This window comes from Giraffa tippelskirchi, chromosome 1 (assembly GCF_054371585.1).
Source record: "Giraffa tippelskirchi isolate mGirTip1 chromosome 1, T2T-mGirTip1v1.2.pri, whole genome shotgun sequence".
Lineage (NCBI taxonomy): Eukaryota > Metazoa > Chordata > Mammalia > Artiodactyla > Giraffidae > Giraffa > Giraffa tippelskirchi.
In genome coordinates, this window is record NC_137275.1 from 182,714,116 (window position 1) to 182,731,168 (window position 17,053).

The window sequence follows — 17,053 nt, forward strand, 5'->3', positions numbered from 1 at the left end:
ACAGAGTCCTAACCACTAGACCACCAGGGAATTCCCTTTAAAAAAAAAAATTTAGATCATTACTTCATCCAGCATTCATTTTGGAGTGAAAATGATGTAAGAATCTTTTTTCTTTTCCCAGATGACCGTACAGTTGTCCCAACTCTGATTAATAATCTATCATTTCTGCAGGGGTTTAAAGGGCTATTCTTCTCACAGACTAACTCTCTCCATTTGGAGATATATTTTTCATTTCATAAACATTAACTATCAGTAATCATGGGCTCAAACTTAGGAACCTCACAGAATATTATTTGCAGCGTTTTAGTAAGGAATTACTTAGAACGTGGGGAGGAAGAAAAGTGATCATGTATTCTCAAAGCCCCTAATTTGTGAACAAGTGAGCAAAACTGAAGAGTAGACATGGTCAGCAGCGCAAAACCCCTGACGCCAGCTCTACCCTGGTTCTGTGCTCCTCAGAGAAAAAAGGAACAGCCCTGGAGGACAGAAGACAGCTATGCCTGAGGAGTATTCCACATTTTAGAATGAGGTTTCCTCCTACTGCCTAATGTCACCAGTTTAACTGTGCTCTGAATTACCTTTCAACACTTAAAAAAAAATCTCCCTACTTCAGGTACACCCCCCTGGATTATGCTCTGCTTGGGGAGCGTCATGAAGTGATCCAGTTCATGTTGGAGCATGGTGCCCTGTCCATTGCAGCTATACAGGACATCGCTGCCTTCAAGATCCAGGCCGTCTACAAAGGGTACAAGGTCAGAAAAGCTTTCCGAGACAGGAAAAATCTCCTCATGAAGCATGAACAGTTGAGAAAGGATGCTGCTGCCAAGTAAGTATGAGCTCTAGAGACGGTGTTCTCACAACTCAAGAGTCAGCGTGGAAGGGGGCATGGTGGTGGGAGTGGGCAGGAGAGAGAACCAGGAGGGAATCTGAAGTAATTGTGATCCCTACAGCCACGTCACCTCCCCACTTCTGCTCACCAGTCCTTCAGGGGACTGAGGCCAACAGGAAGGACAGCAGCCTCATCTCCACTTGGTGGCTGTTCCTCTAGGTTAGTCCTCAGGGTTCTAACTCTGGGACACATCACTGCCATACCCACCCATGCCGAGGAGCTGAGGGTGAGGGCACCGCCTGCAGTAAGCCACAAAGGAATATCTGGTCCTCTCACCCTTCCTACCTTTTCAAAAGAAACTCACACCAATATCTAACCTGCTTCTACTAGAAGAATATAGGTCTAGTTTTATTTGATTAAACCAACCACTTGTATAAATAACTTTCTCTCCCCCTACCTATTCCTTAAAAAAGTCCCTACTAACTAATGCAATTTATTCAAGAAATACTGATGGAATTGTTACTGCACATACAACACTCTTGACTTGAGCCTAAGGAGAAAATAGTGCTTGCTTCGAGGACCTGATACTTGTTTGGGTAATGATATAGTGTGTGAAATAGTCATTTGTGCCTATTATAAATCTGAAACTGTTAGTTGCTCAGCTGTGTCCTACTGTTTGAGACCCTATGGACTATAGCTCACCATAATTCTCTGTCCATGGGATTTTCCCAGAAAGGATAGTGGAGTGGGTTGCCATTTCCTTCTCCAGGGGATCTTCCCTGACCCAGGGATCAAACCTGGGTCTCCTGCATTGCAGGCAGATGCTTTACCATCCGAGCCACCCAGGAAGTTTATTATACATTGTGATTGTTTTTACTGTGAGTGATTGATTTTAGATTATGCTTTGGTTTGCCTTTTCTATTATACATGTGTTGGGTATTTTAAATAGCAAGAGAGTATTGCATTAGCAGGTATAAAACCAAAACCTCTGATGATAAAGATCACAGGAAGATTCTTTGTGTGTGTGTGTGTGTGTGTATGTGGCTATGCTGGGTCTTCCTTGCTATGAGGCTTTTTCTCTAGTTGCAGGGAGGTGGGCTACTCTTTTTGTGGTGCACAGACTTCTTATTAAGATGGCTTCTCTTGTTGCAGAGCAGAGGCTTAAGGATGCATGGGCTTCAGTAGTTGTGGCTCCTGGGTGCTAGAGCTCAAGCTCAATAGTTGTGGCACACAGGCTTAGTTGCCCCACAGCACGTGGGATCTTCCCAGAACAAGGATCAAGCCCGTTGGCAGGCAGATTCTTTACCATTGAGCCACCAGCGAAGCTCTGTTCTTAATTCTTAGTTTCTGAAATTGATTGTTAAAAAAATTGTACATGGGAGCTGTGCTTACTGTGATAATCATTGAAATTACCAAAACTGAAAAATTTTAGCTTCCTTTACCTTTTCTCAGTCACAGTCTTCCCTTTATGGGTCCTCATTATTGGAAGTAAATGAGTTTCTTACACTTCTCAACCATCACCTCCTATAGTCATTGTAGCATAGATCTCCAAGAGAAATGTTTGAATCAAGAATTACTGATTTAATATCTGTTCATTTTATTTCTCAAAAGTTATTCCTGAAAATGTGAGTGTTTGATTTTGGTTTTAAATTTGGTTTTAAGGAACAGAAATCAGAATGTTAAATTTAGTCTTTGCTACTGCCACCTCATTGACTAAGGTGGCCCAGGCACATCATGTTGCCTCAACATACCTGCCTCAGTTTCTCATGTTAGGATGGCAGAAATCACCTTCCTTAAAATAAGGGTGTCAAAGAAACTGATTAAACTTAAAGTGATTTCTATTTTGCTGGTAGAGAAATTGAAAGAGAGAGAAGTTTTAGTCATATTTTCTAAGGCTTTTTTTTTTTTTTAAGGAAATACCTATAATCCATTTAAAAAGCACTTTATAACTCATACTACACCTCCAGTGTGTTGCCAGAATGAACACTACTGTAATCTACCTGCCAAAGCACAGAGCTGAATGCACATGAAAATAAGACTGTATTTATGTTGATCGCTCTTTTTCCCTGAAGCTTCCTTTTTGCTGGCTTTTTATTCACTCTTTGAGCTCAGATCCCCTCTAACTTTCTGAACTGTTCCTTTGTACATCTTTTCAACTATACTGTCTCTACGTTGAAGTCAGCGCTACAGGCTAACCCCGTAGACTTCTTTTCTTGCCATACTTTTTACATTGAAAATATATCTACTCTTAAAACTTAAATTACTCTATCTTTGTAGATAACCCCTTCATCTCTCTGACATCTTTATCTCTTGGAACTCTAATCTTAGATCATCAGCTCTCTACCAGGCATTTCCACTTTGCTGTCCTTTTGTTACTTGCCAACATGTCAGATCATTGGACATTTCCATTTGCATGCCCTGTTGTCACTGTCACTTCAGGCTCACTGTGTGAACCATACAACTCATCACCACAACTGTCTCTCTTCTCACCTCCTGATCTCCCTGCTAGTGCTGCCATCACCACTTGTGCTAATTCCTCTTTCTGAAATGTCCTTTTGTTTCAATTCTTCTGTCCCACCACTCTATACAGGCATCATTCTTGAATAGCATTCGTGATGCTATGTCAGACCCTGTAACATTTTACTTCCGCTTATATCTCCAAGTCTCACCTTTCTCTACACTAATTCTACCCTCCTACCCTGACACTTGACGTCTCAACCACCTTGAACTTTCTTCACTTCCTCACTTACAGCTTTCCTTACATCCCACGCTCTTGGGAGACCTGAGCTTCTTTCTGAGTAGTGTATGAGACTGTTGTCTCTTAGAGTTATGTAATCAATCCAGTTTGGGTCACCCAGTTCAAACTCTCGTGATGCTCGAGTTCCTTCAATGGGACGTTGTTCTGTGTCCTCAAAAAGTCAAGTGACGAGGAGTTCTGTGCCTCTAAGGCAGCACCTTTCATTAGTGGGCAGTTCTGTTGCCAGTGTTCTTGCCTGGAGAATCCCATGGACAGAGAAGCCTGGTGGGCTATAGTCTGTGGCGTCACAAAGAGTCAGGCACGACTGAGTGACTAACACACACACTGTTGGCAGAGGTTCTTTTCTCCCTTTTGATCTAGAGCTGCCCCTTAAAGCAAAAGAGAAAAGTCTAAATCCTCTTCCATAAACCACCTTTCAGATAGTTAAAGAAGGTGCTCCTAATACTCGCACTCTGACCCCAGCTCTCCTTCTCACTTTGTAATAGATCCCCTTGCAGCCTGCTCCCCGAACATCTTCCATTTGTCAATGCCTTTCTTCAGGGTTGACCCTTAGGTCTGAATCTTCTGCTCATCTGCGGTCTGATGTGTGAGAACACTTCCATCATTCCACTCCATGCTATTCCACTTCTCTGAGCCTCAGTTTCTCATCAGTAAAATGAAAGAAAATTTCTTAGTTCGGGACAGGTTTTAGGGCTCCATGAATGCCCTGAAACTGTAGGCAGTATTTTGTATGTTATGAGCTCATGTACATTTGGTGGGAGGAGAGGATCTATAGATTTTTCTCACATTCTCTAAGATGGTTCATGAATCACAGAAGGATTTTTTTAAAAATTGGACTAAATGATATCTAAGGTTCCTTCCAGCTATAACATTCTATAAGTCAAAGGTCCTAAAATGCATGACATTTCTTATTCCCTTGAGAGGAAGTCAAAGACCAAATATTACTAAGCCTGTGCTTCAGCAACAATGAAGCGATAGAATCTGACAGACCCCTTCCACATCCAATGCAGTACCAACCGAAAAGATTAGAGCCAAACCTTTTCTGTCTTCTGAGGTAATCAGTTTCCTCTCACTGGAAATGTTCCAGGAGAAATTGAATTATCATCCCTCCAGGATAAATAGATAAGGAATTTTAAAAACTATATAAAAGAGCTGAGCTCTCAGATCTCTTCTGTGTCAAAGATTCTATGAGAGTTGTGCCCTCTGTCTATCTGAAATAACCTTCTCTCACTTCCCTCCTTTCTCACTTTGACATTATTTCTATGTAACCTTTTTTTTCTCTTCCAGTTTAATTAGTCTCCCACATCTCCAACCCCCAGCTCTGGGTTTATACTTCTGTTTTAGCATGCATCATATCTAGCATTCAGCATCTGCAGGAGGTATGGGTCTGATTTCCCAATTAGATTGTCAGTTCCTGGAGAGCAGGGATTGTGTTAGGTACCTCCATACTTCTGATGACTTAAAGCCCTTGATATGTTTCTTGTTGTTCAGTCACTAAGTCCTGTCTGACTCTTTGCGACCCCATGGACTATAGCACACCAGGCTCCTCTGTCCTCCACCATCTCTCAGAGTTCACTCAAATTCATGTCCATTGCATTGGTGATAACATCCAACCATCTCATCCTCTGTCACCATCTTCTCCTCCTGCCCTCAGTCTTTCCCAGCATCAGTCTTTTCCAATGAGTTGGCTCTTCGCATCAGGTAACCAAAGTATTGGAGCTTCAGCCTTAGTCCTTCCAGTGAATATTCAGTGTTTATTTCCTTTAGGATTGACTGGTTTGATCTCTTTGTTGTCCAGTGGATTCTCAAGAGGCTTCTGTAGCACCACAATTGGAAGGCATCAATTCTTTGGTGCTCAGCCTTCTTTATGGTCCAACTCTCATATCCCTATGTTGTTACTTGGTCAGTGATGTCTGACTCTTTGTGACCCCTTAGACTGTAACCCACCAGGCTCCTCTGTCCATGGGATTTTCCAGGCAAGAATATCAGAGTGAGTGTCCATTTCCTTCTCCAATATCCCTGTGTGACTATGGAAAAACCATAGCATTCACTATATGGACCTTTGTCAGCAAAATAATGTCCCTGCTTTTTAATAGCAAGCATGTAATAATAAAGAATCTGCCTGCAAAGCAGGAGACCCAGGTTCGATCCCTGGGTTGGGAAGATCCCCTGGAGGAGGAAATGGAAACCCACTCCAGTATTCTTGCCCAGAGAATCACATGGACAGTGGAGCCTGGCAAGCTACAGTCCATAGCATCATAAAGACTTGGACATGAGTGAAGTGACTTAGCATGCATGCAAGAGAGGCTTGAGAGATGTGATTAATATGGCTTCTACAGAAAAAGGGGTTGTGTGGTTTCAACAATGAGCATTTCTTGAGAATATCATCAGGCCCAACCCTGTAACTCCTAGATGGTGAGGCACTCATGCCACACCCACACTTCTTCACTTCCAACCAGAACCAGTGACAGCTTAATAGCTTTACCTGTCAATAAAATAATAATGATTACTTATATTGATATAGTGCTTTACAGCTTACAAAATTCTTGTACATTAAACCCTTACAATAACTCAGTAAAGTAAACAAGGCAACTGTCCTTAAACTCATTTCATGCAGGGGATGATAACATAGATTAACTTGCCTGAAATCACTCAGCTAGTAAGGGAGGAGGATGGCACATGGCTGTCAGTCTTACCCTAAGCCAGGGTTCCTACCATGGCTTGGTTCCGGGGAACATCCCCCAGCCATGCTCATGCTGGAGGCTCTCCAGATCCAGGCACTATCTGGTAGGCCAGCATGGAAGGGCCCTGCTTCTTTTTTCTGACTTATATGCAATATGTAACTGTTGGTGCCAAAGGGGGCTCAAAAGTCACCAGGCCCCTAAGTCAGCTTTAGTCTTAACCCAGCACTTCATTGTGCCTTGTTGTTTCCAGTGACTGTTAAGAGAGGGGTACCAAGCCACCACCATCAATTCTGCAACATAGTTCAGTAAAAATCTTATGACTCAGAGCTAACCTAGCAGAGCATACCAGTATCCTCCTAAATCCTTGAGAAAGTTAAGAAAACTAGTTGGCCCCAAGCCTACACCAGGACTATGACCAAGAAAGTCACCAGGGCAAATCCAGGTGTAATCAGTGCAACAGCAGGACACACTAACTTAACCTTCCTTTTCTGTGGAAACCATTTTAATCACATCTCTCAAACCTCTCTTAGTCCTGTATTCATGGTACTGGCAACTCATTAATGAAAATGAGCCTGCTTTATTTCTGTGGTGTCTGGCAGAATTATTTTCTTTTTGATAAAACTGGACAACTATTAATACAACTCTCTGTGGAAGCCACACAGTGGGGTAGGGAAAAAAAACTTCATCAACTTCCAGGACTTAAACTTTCCAGACCCAGAGGCAAGAATGTGCCATGTTGTGCAAACAGATGCATCCAGTGCTGAGATGCTAAAGCCATGGAACATTCAAGTAGTTGAAGTTACTGCCCTTGACCTAGTTCTCTACACGACAAGCAGTCTTTTGATCATTTGGTTTCTTTTTTCCTTCTTCTTTTTTTTTATTGAGGATAATTGCTTTACAGTGTTGTGTTGGCCTCTGCCACACAATAAGGCGAACTAGTCACAACTACACATTTTTCCTCTCCCTCTTGAGCCTCCCTCTCCTCTCCCATCCCACCCCTCTAGGTCATCACAGAGAGCCAGGCTGTGCTCCTTGTGTTATATGGCAGCTTCCCAATAACTCTATTTTACACATGATAGTCTATATATGTCACTGCTACTTTCTCAATTCTACCCTACCCTCTCTTTTCCCCACTATATCCACAAGTCTGTTCTCTGTATCTGCCTCTCCATTTCTTCCTTATAAATAGGTTCATCAGTATTGTTTTTCTAGATTTCATATATATGCGTTCATATACAGTATTTGTTTTTCTCTTTCTGACTTCACTCTGTATAACAGGCTCTAGGTCCATCCACGAGCTACAACTGACCCACATTCGTTCCTTGGAAAAGTTTTCAATTAGCAATAACTGCACCTTGGATGAACCTCATTGGCCATGATAACTGCCACAGTGCAGAGCTCACTTGGTTTCTTACTGGCCTTTTTTTTTCTGCAGTTGTCATCTAGGCTACTCATTTGTCAAGTCCCATCCTTGGGTCTTAGATCTGTCTTGGGAGAGCTCCAGGGTATATCTCTGCCCCACCACAGCCCTTCAGAGATTTGTACCAGCAAAGTGTGCCTCTGGTCTTTTTTCCTCTGGGTGAAACAACCCCTGTTCCTCTAGCCCATCCTTTGGAGACCCTCTTCACCCTGTGGTGGACAGGACCTGAAGCAGATATTGTCAGAGATCTGATCCCTGGTTGACTTTCTCACATTTTTATACTGTGAGCCTCTAGGGAGCTGTTCAAATTGCTCTAGAAAGACAGTACAAGCCAGACTAATTGGTGGCCCATCAGCTGTTGTCTGGCTGATTTCCCTTAGAGAAAAAGGGGAGGAAAATGTGGGACTGGTTTATACAATTAAGATTCTGCCATCTTAATAAATTTCTAGCTAAAATGTTGCTTGCTGTGTCATGGCCAGGATTTTTTTTTCTCTTTAAATTTTCATGTAAAGTAGAATAACTTTAGTTCATCCTCTTTTATTTGTTTTCTGAACTTTACAAAAATACGTCAAGTGTACAGCACAGCCCACCCTGAAGATTAAAGATCTTTGACATTCTGCAATAAATTAGAGAAAACACACTGAAATTTTAGGATAATTATTGAGTCTAAGAGTTTAGGACTAAAAGCTAAACTAGAAGCTAGCTTGAAATGCTGTTAATGGTTTCTTTGATGTGATGTTGCCACTTTCTTCTTATGACGCAATTCATGTTTTACATGATAGAAGAAGGTTGAAATTTTTAAAAATGACTTTGTGAGGTGAATTTTACAGGATGAAGTAAAGCTGCCAAGTCCAGCTCAGCTCTGTATATAGTTTAGCAGGTAACATTGGGCAAGTCACTAAGCTCTCTGCCTCAGTTTCCTTTTCTGCCAAATAAGAGCCTGGCCTTAGTAAACTGAGATTCTTTCAGCATCTTAGACTCTGAGCAGTGGTTCTGGACCTTTGTTTCCCAGGGAAACTAACACACACACACACACACACACACACACACACACACACAGGATCATGTTCTGTTCTCAGGAACTGTTTCCTCTGTGTGTGTCTCTATGGTGGTGGTTGTTGCTTTTTGTTTCAAGGTGGCAATATAGATAAAATAGGATGCAGGTCAGGCATAATTCCCAGTTCTAATCCCCCCTCCTTCTCAGTGATCACAACTTTTACATCAAGAACCACAGCTCTCGTGAAATGCACATTTGTGGAATGTGTGCATTGAAAGATTTTTTTTTAGTGCAAAATGCGTCAGTTTTTGAAAAACATTAATTATATATATATGAACAGCTATATTAATTATAGCTGTTCATCAGCTGAGGGTGTAATTATATATTCTCCTGGTTACATTCTTTCTCCCGGCTTACTGAATTCTAACACAATGAAAAACCAACCCCTTTGAAAACCTCCTCCTCTAGGGGAGTCTTAAAAAGGCAGAGCTCCCCACTTGCTGGCCAGCCTGATCACTCTGAAAGGCTGGGTCCCCTGTTTGTCCCATGGCTGCCCTCTTGGGAGGCCCAGAAAGGTCTGCAGTGACAAAGTTTGCCCCCCAGGGCTGATTGTACGGCGGCTTCTTGGAATTGAAAAAGAGAGCTGTTTGGTCTCCTAAAATGAAGAGAAATAAATGACTGCTCAAATAACAAAGTCTAGGTTATCACCTCAAAGCCCCGCTTGATGGCAGTGATATATTCATGCAGGTGCCAAGCTGGGCCACCCCGCACACCTGTCTGTCTGCAGGACCAACATTCTCGTAAATCAGTTCTATGCATCCAGCCTCGTAAAGAGAGCAGCTCCCCACCTCCCTGCCAGGAGCAAGGCTGTTAGATCAATTAGCAGCACCTCTGCCACCCAGATTCTTCCACCTTGTTCTGAAAGCAGGCTTCTCCCAGACGAATCACACTGAAATGGCACATGCTAGCGTCCATATGAATCCCAGGCACTGAGGATGACAGGCTATCCAGCTCGCCTGTCGATTGCAGCGCAGCATATGCTAGTGTCAGTGCTTGGAGAGGCCTGTAACAAGACTACAGTTGAATGAGAATGTTCGAGCTGTGCTGGAGTCAGCATGACCCACCAGACCACTTTCTCTGGGATGGCACTCAGTGGGAACCTGTCAGGAGGGCTTCACAACACAGGCCAAGAGACCTTCAGAAGGGGAGTTGAGTTGACCAGGCTTTATATTCAAGTGTGACTCAGATATCTGTCATCTGGTCTTCCCTGTCCCTTGAGATATAAATAAGCTTTACTTCGAATTGCACAGTCTGTGGAAATCTGAATTCTATGACTTCCTGAGGGGTTGGGGTCTCTGTCTCAGCTCTTGCTTCTGTGTCTGGGACCTTAGCCCCGCAACTTTCAGTTTGCTTATAAAAAGGCATGTATGAGCATGGAAGGCCTTCCAGAAAACTGGTGTCATCAAGAAGACTCCCATTTCATATCCCGTAATGGTATAATTAACAGTGCACCTGAGTATAGTTAACAGTCCACATGAGTATCAGTTCAGTTCAATCGCTCAGTCGTGTCCGACTCTTTGCGACCCTATGAATTGCAGCACACCAGGCCTCTGTCCATCACCAACTCCCGGAGTCTACCCAAACCCATGTTCATCGAGTCGGTGATGCCATACAACCATCTCATCCTCTGTCGTCCCCTTCTCCTCCCGCCCCCGATCCTACCTAGCATTAGGGTCTTTTCCAATGAGTCAACCCTTCGCATGAGGTGGCCAAAGTATTGGAGTTTCAGCTTCATCAGACCTTCCAATGAACACCCAGGATTGATCTCTTTTAGGATGGATTGATTGGATCTCCTTGCAGTCCAAGGGACTCTCAAGAGTCTTCTCCAACACCACAGTTCAAAAGCATCAATTCTGCGGAGCTCAGCTTTCTTCACAGTCCAACTCTCACATCCATACATGACCACTGGAAAAACCATAGCCTTGACTAGACGGACTTTTCTTGGCAAAGTAATGTCTCTGCTTTTAAATATGCTATCTAGGTTGGCCATAACCTTCCTTCCAAGGAGTTAAGCGTCTTTTAATTTCATGGCTGCAGTCACCATCAGCAGTGATTCTGGAGCCCAAAAAAATAAAGTCTGACACTGTTTCCACTGTTTCCCCATCTATTTCCCATGGAGTGATGGGACCAGATGCCATGATCTTAGTTTTCTGAACGTTGAGCTTTAAGCCAACTTTTTCACTCTCCTCCTTCACCTTCATCAAGAGGCTCTTTAGTTCTTCTTCACTCTCTGCCATAAAGGTGGTGTCATCCGCATATCTGAGGTTATTGATATTTCTCCCGGCAATCTTGATTCCCGCTTGTGTTTCTTCCAGCCCAGCGTTTCTCATGATGTACTCTGCATATAAGTTAAATAAGCCGGGTGACAATATACAGCCTTGACGTACTCCTTTTCCTATTTGGAACCAGTCTGTTGTTCCATGTCCAGTTCTAACTGTTGCTTCCTGACCTGCATACAGGTTTCTCAAGAGACAGGTCAGATGGTCTGGTATTCCCATCTCTTTCATAATTTTCCACAGTTTATTGTGATCCACACAGTCAAAGGCTTTGGCATAGTCAGTAAAGCAGAAATAGATGTTTTTCTGGAACTCTCTTGCTTTTTCGATGATCCAGCGGATATTGGCAATTTGATCTCTGGTTCCTCTGCCTTTTCTAAAACCAGCTTGAACATCTGGAAGTTCATGGTTCGTGTATTGCTGAAGCCTGGCTTGGAGAATTTTGAGCATTACTTTACTAGTGTGTGAGATGAGTGCAATTGTGCAGTAGTTTGAGCATTCTTCGGCATTGCCTTTCTTTGGGATTGGAATGAAAACTGACCTTTTCCAGTCCTGTGGCCACTGCTGAGTTTTCCAAATTTGCTGGCGTATCGAGTGCAACGGCTCGGCGCAGAAGCGTGGCCGAGAGGAGCTAGGCCACATGAGTATAGTTAATGGTATAGTTCACTTTCATGCATTGGAGAAGGAAATGGCAACCCACTTCAGTGTTCTTGCCTGGAAAATCCCAGGGACCGGGAGCCTGGTGAGCTGCCGTCTATGGGGTCGCACAGAGTTGGACACAACTAAAGTGACTTAGCAGCAGCAGCAGGAGCAGCAGCAGTCCACATGAGACTTGCCTGCTCTCTTAAGCTTTGCTTCTCAGGGTGTGGTCAGAGGCCCGATAGTACCTGTATGACCTGGGTGCTTGATAGAGATACAATATCTTGAGCCCAACCCCAGGCTTGGCAAGTCAGCATCTAGGTTTTACCAAGATCCCAGGAGATTCTGTTCCTTAAAGTATGTGAATCACGGATCTAAAGTCCTTATTTGTCCCCTCACCCTGGGCAGATTCTCTGTCCCACCCTTGCTCCACACGGTACCCAGTCTTTCACCTCCTCTTCCCGCTCCATTCTCTCTCTTGTTCTTTCATCTCTTCCCTCCCTGTCAGGAACTACAAATAGATTCTTTGTATCCTGACAGAGCAGGCCTCTTCTCTGGAGCCTCAAAGTCAGTCATCACCGAGGCCCTAAGGGTCTCACCTTCTACCAGCCCTCAATCCTGTCCTCAAGCTTATTAAAGTATTTGTCTAAACAAGGTCCCCAACTAAGAGGGACCCTGATACCAGATACTCTGATAAAAGAAATCTCTCCATCTCATTATAAAACATCCCCCTGATTTTATCAAGACATTCCAAAAGTGAGAAGTAAAAAACTATTGGTCACTCAGTCATGTCTGGCTCTTTGTGACCCCATGGACTGCAACCTGCCAGGCTCCTCTGTCCATGGCATTCTCTAGGAAAGAATACTTCCTTCTCCAAGGGATCTTTTCGACCCAGGGATCAAACGTTGGTCTCCTGCTTTGCACGCAGATTCTTTACCGTTTGAGCCACTGGGGCTTTCACAAGACATCCAAGCAGACTCTTAATTCAGTTCAGGATTATTAGCTATCATATAAGTGCTTCTCAGGTGGCGCTAATGGTAAAGAATCCACCTGCCGATGCAGGAGATGCAGGAGACTTAGGCTCATTCCCTAGCTCAGGAAGATCCCCTGGGGCAGGAAATGACAACCCACTCCAGTATTCTTGTCTGGAGAATTCCATGACAGAGGAGTCTGGTGGGCTACAGTCCATGGGATTGCAAAAGAGTCAGACACAACTGAGCACACACACACACACAGAGCTATCATACAAACCTTAGACCTGGAGAAACTGAGTCTTTGACAGGAAAGTGACTTATTCAAGGTCTTTTTGTGTAATTTTTTCATGTAATCGTTAAGGTTTGCCAGTGGTCTTTTTAATGAATAGAGAAGATTAAAGGTTATCCCTATGCTTGTCATTCTCAGTTGCATTCTGATGTACTTTCTTGAACAGGAGAAAAGAGTGTAGTTACAGCTCCAGGGATCACAAGCTTGGAGCACACACACCATGGGATCCTATTGTATCTCACCAAACAGTTTCATGTCATGTGTGTCCCAACCGGGCACAGGTTGATCTGTAAGGTTCTTTCCAGCTCCATCATCCTTTCAGATACAAAAGTCAGGAATCTGTGAAACTGTGAATTACCAAATCCCTCCTGTGTTGTGGTAGCTCCTTTTAAAAATCAAATCTCACTCAGGAATGCTTGAATAGGTAACGCTCTGAATGTTTTCCTCTTTGCCCTTGGTTTTGTTCCCAGGAAACGAGAAGAAGAAAACAAGCGAAGAGAGGCAGAACAGCAGAAAGGAAGGCTAAGCCCAGATTCCTGCAGACCCCATGCTCCTCTCTGTCTGCCCAGCACCCAAGCTGAGCCCCATAGACAGAGCCAGGCCCCCAGCAAACAGCCCCCCTGCAGCGATAAGGCCCAGGGCCCTGAGCGGAAAGCCTGCAGACGGTCTCCAGGTGGAGGGTCTCCAAGCAGAGCCCCCCAGAAGGAGCAGCAGCTCTCCCCAGACTTGCAGAGAACAGAACCCAGAAAACCAAATGGTAAGTGTATTGCCTTGTGATTTAGTGCTAACCCATGGACGGTGGGCTCTTTTGTTTCATGTATTTAGACCATTTACATTTAAGGTAATTATGTCAGCACTTAAGTCTGCCACTGTATCGTTTATTTTGTTTATTTCTTCTGTTTCTCTTTTCTTCCCTTCCTGTTGTATTTCCTCAAATTCTTTCTTAGCTTGGGATTTTTATAGCAGTCCCTTTACCCATGTTAATTAAAAATGCCTCTTATTTTTTAGCTCTCAGAGTGAATGCTCCTTCCTCTGACACTCATGCATTCCCACCAAATGAAGCTTTTTTTTCCTTCTATATGCTCCCACAGCTTTCCTGTGCATCCCTATTATAAAGATCACCACCTTGCACTGTTAATGGATTACTGGCTTACTTGTCTGTTTTTTCCACTAGAGAATACAGCCTGTAAAATCAGGATTGCTTCAGTTATCTAATGCTGTGTAACAAACTACCCTCAAACTAAGTGATTTACAATAACAGTTTACTATTTCTTGTGATTCTGTGGGTTGGTCTCGCAATTCCTCTTCAGGCATCATCTACACTCACTCATGTGGCTACATTCAGGTCGAGGTCAATTGAATTGGTTGGTCTAAGATGGACTGTCTTGAATATCTGGCACTTGATGGTGGCTGTCAGCTGGGATTCCTAGACTCTTTTACATGGCCTTTCATCCTCCCATAGGCTAGACTGGCTTCCTTACACTGTGGTCTTGGACATCATTCTAACAAAGCACAGGAAAAAGCTATCAGACTTCTTGAGGAATAGGGTCAAGAATGTGCACACCACATGTTGTTGATCAAAGCAAGTTGTATGACCATCTCAGACTAAATAATATAAAGAAATAGAATCCATCTTTGCGTACAAGATGGGAGTAACTTTTGGCTATTAAACAATCTATCACAGTTCCTTTTTGGTCACAGATTATTCACATTTCTCCCACATGTAAAATGTTTCACCCCTTATCTTAGGACCCAAAAATCTCATCCCAATTATCAAGTTTGAAGTCTGGGATCTTGAGACCTGTGTGAGATTCCCCACGTATGAATCTTTCTGATTTAGAGAGCAGTCAACAAAAACATACATTGGCCCACACATGCATCCAACAAGCAATGATGAGATAGGAACAGAATCCCAGGTGGCTCAGTGATAAAGAATCCACCTACTAGTGCAAGAGACTTGGACTCGATCCCTGGGTTGGGAAGATCCTCTATAAAAGGAAGTGGCAACCCACTCCAGTATTCTTGCCTGGAAAATTTCATGGACTGAGGAGCCTGGCAGGCTACAGTCCATGGGGTCACAAAGAGTCAGACACTACTGAACAACCGTGGATGCACACAAACCACAATAGATACTCCTGTTTCAAAAGAGGAGAAATTGGTACATAGCAGTCACTGCTGCTGCTAAGTCACTTCAGTCGTGTCCGACTCTGTGTGACCCCATAGACGGCAGCCCACCAGGCTCCGCCGTCCCTGGGATTCTCCAGGCAAGAATACTGGAGTGGGTTGCCATTTCCTTCTCCAGTGCATGAAAGGGAAAAGTGAAAGTGAAGTCGCTCAGTCGTGTCCGACTCTTCGCGACCCCGTGGACTGTAGCCTACCAGGCTCCTCTGTCCATGGGATTTTCCAGGCAAGAGTACTGGAGTGGGGTGCCATTGCCTTCTCAAAGCCAGCTGGTTATACATTAGCAAGGCCCCTATCTGAGGTATGAAATATGCCTTGATTAAGGTCTGGTTTCACTCCTCTCTGTGTTTTCTATTCCATGTTCATCTTGGCTCTGGGCTGTGCCACCTGGGTTCTTGGTCCTGCTGAGAAGTCTTCCTTTTCAATGAGACGTAGCCCATGTTTGCAACTGAGTAGCTTTCTTAGCCTGTTTCCAGCATAAGAGAAATTGAGGCCCCAGAGGCTCCTTTGTGTTTGAAACTGCCTCGATAGTTCAAGCTGGTGGTACTCTCAGTGATACAATTATTTCAGAAAATTCATGGGTCTCCTATGAATCTGATTGAGTTCACTTCATGTTCCAAAACCACATCAATGATTATTTTTCAAATAGGCCTTTCTCTACTTTAGGTGGCTCAGGCTAGTATGGAAAAATGCTCTTGAGATTCTTAGAAGTTCTTTTGTCTAGCTGAAAGGCCCACAATGTACCATCTTTAATATTTATGAGATCTAAATAAAGGGTTGCACAGCCATACTCTTGATTTGATCTTTATCTCTAGGTCATATTTTACTGTGAGACTTTTTGGTGGCTGGAAAAAAGGAAAATTTAAAACAGTTTTCTTTTTTAACCCAGCACTGGGCTTATATAGTTACTGTAAATTCTTCTTATAACCTGAGAAGTTCTTTCTTTATCTTATTTCTTTCTCTATGTGTGTGTGCTAAGTTGCTTTAGTCATATCCAGCTCTATGCGACCCTATGAACTGTAGCCTGCCAGACTTCTCTGTCCATGAGTATTTTCCAGGCAAGAATACTAGAGTGGGTTGCCGTGCCCTCCTCCAGGGATCGAACCTGAGTCTCTTATATCTCCTGCACTGCCAGGTAGGTTCTTTACCACTAGCACCACCTGGGAAGCCCTCTTTCTCTCCATACCTTAATCATATGCAGTTAAAAAATCCAGTTGATATTTTCTTCAACATTCCTCCTGGAAAGCTCCTAAGCCATATCTGTAAGTTCATTAGGTGTATTTTCTGCCTTCCAAGTTACTGCAGGTGACAGTTTTGCCAATTATCATACCACTGAACTACATGGTTCACTTTTTTCCAGACTCCTGTAGCAACTCCTATAGCAACTTCCTATAGCACTTCTCTTGTCTTCACTAACAGTTTCTTCATTGTCTTTCTAACCTCTGCTCACCAGCCAGTCCCAAAGATAGTGCTTTGGGTTTTTGCTAAGCCAGCAAGCCTCTTTTTTAGGTATCAGTTTCTGTGTTTATTCCCGTCCAAACTAAGTGGCTTAAAACAATGCTTTATTATTTCTCACAGTTCTGTGGGTTGGTTAGGCAGTTCCTCTCCTGGATCAGCTGGGCTTGCTTTTGTAGCTGCTAGAAGGATGGTCAGGCTGGAAAGTCCCAATGTCTTCCTTCACATTTCTGGTAATTGGTGCTGGCTATTGGCTATATATATGATATATGTGTGTCTCAGTTCTCTTCTATATGCCCTTTCATCCTCCAGTAAGTTAGATCATCTTACTTGCATACTGTTCTCAGGGAAAGCAGAAGCTACAAGCCCTTTTGAGGCCTGGGCTCCAGAACTATCACATCCCTTCTACCATATTCTGTGGATTAGAGCAATTCACAAGGCCAGCCCAGTTCAAGAGAGTGGAGACATAGACATATTGCAAAATCACATTT

The 17,053-nt window shown here is 43.4% G+C and overlaps 1 protein-coding gene across 7 annotated transcripts in view; it reads left to right on the forward strand.

Moving 5' to 3' along the window:
* The window catches only part of INVS (inversin), a 126,191-nt gene that overhangs the window by 87,192 nt on the left and 21,946 nt on the right, over window positions 1-17,053 (forward strand). For 6 of the 7 annotated variants that reach the window (XM_081512303.1, XM_081512327.1, XM_081512329.1 and 3 more), the window contains exons 12-13: window positions 614-826; window positions 13,397-13,683. In XM_081512303.1, the coding sequence (XP_081368429.1) occupies window positions 614-826; window positions 13,397-13,683 (500 nt within the window). The remainder of the gene's footprint in view (window positions 1-613; window positions 827-13,396; window positions 13,684-17,053) is intronic. The other variant, XM_081512320.1, reaches the window with a different exon arrangement.